General features: G+C 42.5%; 1 protein-coding gene across 7 annotated transcripts in view; it reads left to right on the top strand.

Annotated features, from left to right (window-relative positions):
- Positions 1–762: 762 nt before the first annotated feature.
- The window catches only part of BAZ2B (bromodomain adjacent to zinc finger domain 2B), a 118,094-nt gene continuing 109,327 nt past the window's right edge, over positions 763–9,529 (top strand). For all 7 annotated transcript variants that reach the window (XM_018553153.1, XM_018553149.1, XM_018553151.1 and 4 more), the window contains exon 1: positions 763–803. In XM_018553153.1, the coding sequence (XP_018408655.1) occupies positions 788–803 (16 nt within the window). In that variant the 5' untranslated portion in view covers positions 763–787. The remainder of the gene's footprint in view (positions 804–9,529) is intronic.

Below are 9,529 nucleotides of genomic sequence, written 5' to 3'. Positions count from 1 at the left end.
ATTTTAAATAATTGTATATGTTGATAGGGTCTAATTATACAGATTTAAATTGGATAATTTGAAAGGTAAGCAAATGCTTAGATTAGCCTAAATCTACATATGGGGGAGCTGTTTTATCTGCCAAAGGATTTGTATTTTTGTCCTTTCAGTCCTCAGATTTTCACAAATCACATCCCTGTCTGGCAGGGCAGAAAATCAGATTTTTCTCTGCTGCAGTGAATGACCAATTCCAGTTCAGGCAAAAACATGTTAATTGCATCTCCCACAGCTCCTTAAAGTAAAAAAGCTGCTGTAGCTACTATTCTCATTGGATCTCACGTGTTTCGGCCACAGGCTCAGTGGTCTGAGCCCAGAACATCAAGGCTCCGTCCTCACCCTGGACTCACAAGTGTAGAGGTGCCACTCTCTGCACCATTTACAAACCAGGCAGCACCTGAAGAAGAAGAGAGCAAAGAGGAAGAAGAGAGCAAAGAGAATTTGTGTCATCATTGAAACCGGGTAATAAGAGGAATGTATAGAATTGTTTTTTAAGCAGCTGTGGGTGCGGACTGTGGGTGAGAGCTCGGAGTTACACTTACACGTCTTATCCCTCCCCCAGCTTGTAACTGGACAGTCAAAGGAGAAGCAGCAGACTAATGAGCTAATTTATCTGTCACTCTGCTCTCTCCTGCTATCAATATGTTCCTTGTTAGCACATGATCATTGCAGCCTGACTTACTGGCTCCTTGTTTTGTTTCTCCCTCTCCCAGCGTGAGTTCTGCTGTACAGGTGACTGCAAGAAGCTGATATGAAGTCAAAATCAGGTACTTACACTGCTTGCATTTAAAAAATACATTTAATTATGGATCAATGTATACAGAGCTGCATTCATTTGTGTCTTTTATATCTGCCTGGACTTTAATAGTAATAATAATAGTAGCAGACTTGATACATGACAAATCTAAATTGAATAAAGCAGAAAATTCATTCTTAATCCAATTTTTTTTTTTAAATAATTCTTTATTTTGTAAGAACACGAGCATCCATACAGTGACAGTGCACACAATTTGTCAAGAATACAAATCAAGGCTCTCATTAGGCAGTGCTAATAACATGTCTGATCGCATATGCATGGATTTCGTAACTTTTCCATTTAAGTAACAAATACAACATTAACAACAATAATAGGACATAATAGGCTTTGGACCCTAGCATTAGTTCACGATCTAATTCAATCCCCGTAGTGGGTGGATGGCCCAGCAGCATGTTAAAGATGGCCACAACAGTATCATGAACGTTTTCTTGTCCTGTAGCCTCAGGCACGCCTCGGACTCTCAGATTGTTACGCCTGCTTCTGTCCTCAAGATCCTCAATATGCAGCTGCATATCTGATATTATGCCTGCTTGTTCTTCTCTCGACTCCTCTAAGGCTTTCAATCTCCCTTCTATGGCCGCCGCGCCTGTTTCATTCCCCTCCACCCTCGTGGTCAGGTCTGAGACGTCTTGGCTCAGACACTGTATGTCCCGGCTGTGGGCTTCTTCTATTTTCGCCACCATTGCCTCAATATCTGCCTTAGTGGGCAATAGGCTCAAGATGGCCCCTATATCCAGGTCTGTTTGGGGCCTGTATGGTCCTGGAGTGCCGGGTCTCGTGTCTCCCTTCTGCCCACTTGACAGGGAGGACCCTGGGCAGTCTTCTGTGGGCCCCTGGGCTGGGGAAGACGGAGGAGAGAGCCCGGGACTGGACGGGAACTCGGGTGTGTGTACTGGTGGCTGCGCGCCTTTACTCGAGGCCGCGGCTTTTCCGGGGCCTACCCCCGCGGTCACCGGAGCGTTCGGGGAGAAAAAGTTTTTTAGTTTACCCGGTGCCTGAGGTCCAGGGGTGTCCGGGGCCTTCTTCTGCCTCGTCCTATTCATTTTTGGGGTCCGTAGGTGCTGTATAATGTCCCGGTATTGGAGCGGATCGGGAGAGCAGGGAGAAGACGCGTGCTCACTCCACCATGGCCAGGACACGCCCCCAATCCAATTATTTTTGATGGAGGATAAACAAATATTTTGTTTCCTTCCGTTACCCTAAGGAGAACTATGGGGAAAAGCCTTAACCCCATAGTTCTCCTTTAACTGTGAAAACACTGTACATTATTTTTCCACTGAGGTGACCAGCCGCTATAAAAGTCCTGTTCTGTTTATTTGTACTTTGTCACATTTCCACCTTTCTAACAATGGCATTGAAATATCATCCCACTGAATTCAATGGCACCACAAAGGGTGCAAGCTAATGGAGGTTAAGGCTAGGTTCACACCTAGGCGACACCTCACCGCGCGGCAATCGCGCACAATTCCTAAAACAGCCGTGCGTCGTGTATCGCAAAAAGAAGGTACTTATACCTTTTTTATGCGATCACAGAATCGCTGTCTGCATTGTGCAGGGCCGCACGATCCCAGGACGCGTGTGCAGGTGTGAACCTAGCCTTAGTTTTAAGCTGCCCATACACCTGACGATTATCATATGATAATTGCGGGTGATCCCGCCATCGTGCGATAATCGTAAGGTTGATGGATAGTGTGCAACCGCATTTACTGTACGGTCGTACGATTTTCGTATAACGAGCACGCTAGAAAACCGTACTAGGGTTGGTAGCGCGATCGTAAGATGAAAGCCGCATGACACAAGGTGCACACTGCCCGCTCACAATTGCAATCATCTGCAAGCCCTCCCCTCAGTGGGGAGGACTTGCGATGATCGCAAGTACGATCTGCCTGTCCATAATGGGCAGGTCGTACGAAATTGTAATCACCTTACAACCATCGCACCACGAAAGTCGTGCGATGGTTGTAAGGTGTATGGGCAGCTTTATGAAAGAGAATGTGCAAAGTTAGAATTAGTGTGTAAATTTCCCAGCACCCCACCAGCAAGGAGTACTGTCATGAAAATGTATAAATGTGCTTAAAGTATAAGAATGCCGCAGTATTCATTATTAACATCATGCAGTAATCTGAAAATATTACTCTTAAGGTAAATTATAACATATTTGCAGAGCATGCTGTGCTTTCTGTGTGTATAATATGACCTCCTGCTCACATCAATACACAACAGAGACAATACAACTATTCACAGCATAACAGTAAATATGGTTCAAGAAAATATTGTATGCAATATTTCCGATTTACTAAACTAAAGGGACGTTTCTAAAGATATAAAGATTTTTTTAAAGTTTTGAGCATGATAGATAAAGGAATATATGCCAAACATTACACATTGCCTTTACAGTAGACATTCCATGATAAAATTCCCTTCGAGCAGTTGAAACTGCATTACATGTATAAAGTCCTAACATGGGCACAGGCAAAAAAAAAAAAAAAATGATTAATGATTATATTATGCATTTCCCTTGCAGTGTATACACAGCTTGCCATACAGGAGGTTCTGGGATTGGTTGTTTTTTGTGCAGTAGTTTGAGTGTTAGCAGTGGTGTTACCAGGGGGGTGTGGGGGTGCAGCCTGCAACAGGTGACACCATCAGAGGAGGTGGCACCAAAATAACTGACCGTAAATATGGTGTTGCCCCCTCTGAAAGGTCGGGCACCCGGTCATGGACCAAGAGCCCGACAGCTGCATAAGAGAGGAGGGTACCTTATACTGCATACCTTATCTCACTGGATGAACGTCCCCTCCTCTCTTTGCCAGCATCCACCACCAAGATGGCCATCGGCAGTGAAGTGCACGTGATGTCATTGCACGTCTGGTGACACCGCTGGGTGTTGGAATTTTTAGGTATTCCAACACCCAGGGTGTTTCAGAGGGGGTGACACAATAATTGCTGTCAGTGATTTTGGTCAATTTGACACATTATTATTATTATTATTATTAATATTCAGGATTTATATAGTGCCAACAGTTTGCGCAGCACTTTACAACATCTGGGGAGACAGTACAGTTACAATAAAAACCATACAAAAGGATCAGAAGGACGCTGTTCACCAGAGTTTACATTCTACAAGGAAGGGCAAGTGATACAGGAGGTAACAACTGTGAGAGATGAGCTGCCTCAAGGAGATGTACGGTTTTTAAGAGGAGATGATAGGCTTCCTTAAAGAGGTGAGTTTTCAGAGATTGTCGTAAGGAATGAAAGATTAGGAGATAGCCGGATAGGTTGTGGTAGAGAGTTCCAGAGGATAGGAGAGACCCTGCAGAAGTTCTGGAGGTGAGCATGAGAGGTGGTAAAGAAAGAGCTAGCGAGCAGGAGGTCCTTGGAGGAGCAGAGAAGACAGTTTGGGTGATATTTTGTGATGAGGTTGGAGATGTAGCCAGGGCAGGGTTGTGGATTGCTTTGTTGGTGTAGGTATTGCATTGTAGATATTGCTTTAAAGGTTAGGGGTCCGTTACAGAATTTATTACTGGGAAAAAAGGTCCTTAAGAGTAACGATGCCTGGAGAATCCTCTTCATCTGACACTCTGGGTCCCCAGTAAGAGTTTCATTCCTCTGGTCTCTACGTCACTGCAGGGCACATTAGTGATGTAGGATGGAACCACAGCTCTTGGCGAGGGACCAGAAATCTCACACTCCTGTCCAGCCCCCTGCATTATTCCATCCTTCTGCCCCAACGTCTCTATAGGAAAGAGCAGTGACATAGGGTGGAACCACAGCGCACTGTGGAAGTAACAGGCATAGAAGAAACGTTGAATTCTAACAAGTCTGGTGTCTAACTTCCATAGCCCAATATCACCGCTCCTTCACAGCAGCACCAGAGAGAATGGCGGGTGCACACCGGCCAAACCCGTCTTACTCCAGTATCAGCAGTGTGGTTTGCGACCTGACTTTTTTCTGTGAGTCTGGTGTCTGCAGTGCTTCTACGGAGTGGAGATGAGAGACAGGGGCCTCCAAAAAGGGGAATATAACACCTCTTCTATTGCAGGGAGCAGCTTTGGGGAGTCTCTAGATGGGACGGCAGTGTTGCTTTAACCTCAAATAAAAGCCCATTTTATATTATATGCAAAACATAGATGCTTTCTCTTTTTTGATGACGCTCATTGTGTTGAGAACAGCTATACATTAAAAAAAGAATGACTTTGTGCCATGAAAGGCTCATCTTACATTTACATTGCCTTGATGCATAAGCACATTCACAGTTTGAAAATCTCCAGCATAGTATAGAAGCAATCTCATTCCTGCCACAAAGGCAGATGTTTTTATGTCAGTAATTCAGAGAGCAATGCACTTTGAAACAATACCAGAGATTGACTCTAAGAAATGTGATCTATCCAAAGCACTATCTTTCCTGATGAAATCTTTTACCTCAGGCATCATTCTCCGTAGTTTGTGAAAAGCTATTTTTTTCTCCTCCATATGAAATCTGTATAACTAGTTTTCAAGGAATTGAATGTAATGTGGTGTATTTTGACCACATTTTGTTCTGGATGTGCTGAACTGTTTTATAATATGTTTTGCTAGGATCTATCAAAAATATTTCGAGATTGGTTCTAAGAGATGTACAGACTTCTAAAAAGGATCTTTCAGGGGTTTTAAAGTGGACCTGTCTTCAGCACTTCATGCAATTCCATAGAGTTCATGTCAGCGTTACCAAAGCACCTTTTTTTGGTGGGGCATAAACCTTTGTTCATTGCTTTTTGCAACCATCATTTGCCTGGTTGCAGCCAGAAATTTTTCCTGTGCATTCATTTCTTTACTCCCCAGTAGTTTACTCCAGCAAATTTCTGATTTGAGACTACCATTATGTTTTTTGAATCCCTAAAGTATATGGAAAAATAACCCTACAGATTGAAGGGTTAGAAACTCTATCAGTGGTTTATTGCTTTTTGTCAGAATTTTCAATTTTGGGCCAATTCTTTTCCAAGCTGGAAAGAATACTAATCTTTAAAACTCCAAAAATGTAATCTTTTTTTTGGACAAGATATCGGAGACATTTTTCTTTCTTTACAGATGACAACCACTCAAGGCTATAAATATCTTATAGATATGAACATTAAATTCATTTTTCTAGCAGAGCCCTGCAGATATTTTTAACCTTTCTATAGGTTGTTAAGGGTCATGTTGTTCTTTTTTTCTTTTTGTACCTTTTTTTCTTGTTTATATATATGTGTGTGTTCCTAAATATAGTATAATATAATAAATCACTGATAATAGTTTTTTTGAAGTATATGAATTAATAGCAATGATATTATAGGCCTTAAAGCGGACCTTTACACTCAAAAATCGAATTCTACCAATGCATTCCTCTGTGTATGATGATTGATAATAACATAGACATGCCAGGTATAAAATGCTGTGATTGTGAAATACTTACACTTGCAGAGCATTCACTTCCTGCTTTGAAAGGGCAAAAAGACTTCAGTTTGGCAAAGCAATGCACACTGAGATTGCCTTGTCATCAGCAGAGCATTGCTGGGAAGTCTCATCTCAGGGAAAGGCATTTTCCTCCCCTGAGATGATGTGCATGGTCACATGTCCTAGTCACTCTGCCTGCAGAAGGGACCAAAATGGTTCAGAAACGTCCCTACACATTGTGACATACCTTTCTTTTGTCAATAAAGAAGAATTGACAGAATATGCTTTGGTGTGCTGGTGACTATTTTTGAATTGTACTAGTCACATGTCTAGTCACATGTGCCAGAAACCCAGGAAGTAAATGGAGAGCTAGTAATCTGCCCTTAGTAAGCATGAACACTGTTAGAAGACTGGGAAAGAAAAGAGAAATAGGGTATGCCAAGAAAAAAAAAGCCGTCAATTATCTATAAGTATATAAATGTTTCTAGATTGTCATTACTGAACATTTCTAAAGGTGTGGTTGTTGTTATTGTAAAGATATGTATGTGGGCTAGATCCTATGGCAATCCTGTATATGGAATTATTGTTGGCTGCATCTCTGCTTGGGAGATTCTCCCTCTTTATTAATCCCGATGGTCACTGGGACATAAAGTGATCTAAAATCCAAAATTTTACAGTTGTCACCACAGCAAGAGTAGAGGGGAAATCTTTCCATTGGAACACCTGCTCTGGTGGCAACTGTCTAAGAGGGGAGTTCCCTCATTTTGGAGATATTTCCTGTCCCTTTCAGTTGTGCTCTGAGACGGGAAGTGAAGGGAATTCTCCCTGTAAGGAAAAAAAGTGTCTACTATCTAAAACAAAAAAGGTTTAGGCTGTAGCTCGTAAAGGCTAAGTTTGCATTTTGGCACCCATATTCAGGGTGTAACATGAAACATGGTCATTTTGTAACCCCCCCTTTGACAGGATCTGTGTGCAGCGATATCACTGCACTTGTTGTCCATTCATTCTTCCTCCTATCCATGTTATTGAACAGACAGAGACAGCAGGGAGAATCTGCAGGAGCCTGAGCATTGCAGCTGCAATAATTTGCAATGCTTTACTGGCTCCAATGCAAAAAAAATTATACATGCACATTTTTTCTTTTATGAAGATGTGTGCATTCCTTTTTTTCTTTTTCCCAAAAGTGGCCTTTGCCCTTAACCTACACTCTACATGTAACCTAAAACTAACCCAAACAAAGCAAGCAGAGTAATGTCTTGTATTAAAAAGGGAATGTATTGTAGAGATAAAGCAATAAGTCTGACACTTTATAGATCGCTGGTTCGGCCTCATCTGGAGTATGCGGTCCAGTTTTGGTCACCAATACACAGGATGTCCTTGAGCTGGAGAGAGTCCAGAGAAGGGCAACTAAACTAATTAAGGGGCTGGAGGACCTAAGCTATGAGACAAGGTTACTAAAGTTAAACTTGTTCATGCCAGAACCGAGGAGATTAAGAGGGGACATGATTTCGATGTACAAAATGTTTAGGGGTGATGGCAACATCAGCAATAAACTATTTACAGTAAACTCCATAACAAAGACTAGAGGCCGCCACCTAAAACTGGTGGAGAAAAGATTTAACCACAAGGGGCGTAGGGGCTTTTTTTTAGTTAGAGCGGTTAAAATCTGGAACAAGCAGTGGTATCAGTAGAGAGTATTGAATCTTTCAAAAAGCATTTACCGTAGTTTGCGGTCTATAAGACGCTCCGGACGATAGGACGCAGGGCTTCTGTGACAGAAATTCTGTGACAGAAATTCTGTCACAGAAGCTGCAGTTAGTGACCGCTGAGACAGGTGGCGCTGTCTCAGTAATCACACAGAGCAGACGAAGAACGCCATTCTTCGTCTGCTCAAGGGTCTCTATGGTGAGCTCCTATGGGGGAGGACGGGTCCCCCATAGTGGAGCTCATAGGAGAGGAGCGGGGGACCCCGAAAACCATGGCAGGGGGCGGACATGGTCGCTGCCGCCGCTCGATTTAATACAAGGGATCTAATTAGATCCTTGTCATAAACGAGCAGCGGCTCCTACTGTACATTCAGATCTGCTTGTCAGGAGCAGGGCTGAATTTACAAAAAGAAACTACTCGCCCGGCGCCCGAAACTGCATGTCCCGGGCGTCGGGCGATAGGTATTCGCTCCATAAGACGCAGGCACATTTCCCCCCTCCTTTTGGGGGGAAAAAAGTGCGTCTTATGGAGCGAAAAATACGGTGGATATCTTCTGCAGAGACCGTAACATACAGTGGTACAGGTACTCTTAAAAACTAGACTACACAGGGACTCGTGTACACACACTCACATGCACAATCACATACAGACACACAAAGGTTGAACTTGATGGACCTGTGTCTTTATTTAACCTCAAATCCTATGTAACTATCTAACCCCCGTCTTACCCGTAACCTTATTCAACCATAAAGAATATTATTATAATACCTAATACCTATAAAATTGAAATGTTGCTGCACTGAAATCCACAATCTGCACCAACAAAATCTAAATTCAGAAATCTGTTTGCCAAAAACGAAATGAAAAAATTCAAGTGATCTGACATAAATCGGTATATGAAAATGAAGGGACATGTTGAGTAAGGGAAATATCCCTATAACCCTAACTAACCCATCTGATTTTTTTTTCACTCATCCTGATCCAGTAAACTAATATTTTATTAGTATGACTTGCTGCTTTGGCACTTCTTCATTGTTCTTTACGCTGCCTTGCTGAATAAGCTTAAGTGAGATTATATATGTCTCATACAAGGACATTATCTCAGGCTGAATGATGAACGTGGCGTATTTGAAGACTGTATTTGTAGCACTTGGCACAGGTCCTCCTGAAATGGCGATGGGAGTGCACAGTAGGCAATGGGTTTTGCTCTGACAAAAAGGCTAGTGATAGAGAGACATTTGGTCTAATATCTAATTACCATTCATCCTTACTAATTACTGCTGCAGGGATTATTTTGGTGGCGACCGTCTGTTCTGATTTGCGATTTGCCAGAGACAAGCAAAAACACAAGTCCCACCACTAAACCGAATGTCTGAAGGCGACCAGGACATGCTTTTTTTGTTTTTTTTTGTATAGTGATGTCAAAACTGCCAATGATGTACCGTAAACAAATGTGTTTGCTGTTTGTGCTGTGGATCGTGTCTGAATACGTTGTTAATTCTTGTGTGATGTCAGATGGAATATAGACAGAGTGGGTTGTCACAAAGCCTGTCATCA

Source organism: Nanorana parkeri, unplaced genomic scaffold, assembly GCF_000935625.1.
Source record: "Nanorana parkeri isolate BGI_ZX_2015 unplaced genomic scaffold, ASM93562v1 scaffold112, whole genome shotgun sequence".
Classification (NCBI taxonomy): Eukaryota; Metazoa; Chordata; class Amphibia; order Anura; family Dicroglossidae; genus Nanorana; species Nanorana parkeri.
The sequence above is the reverse complement of the archived record's forward strand: the minus strand, read 5'-3'. Positions and strand labels throughout refer to the sequence as shown.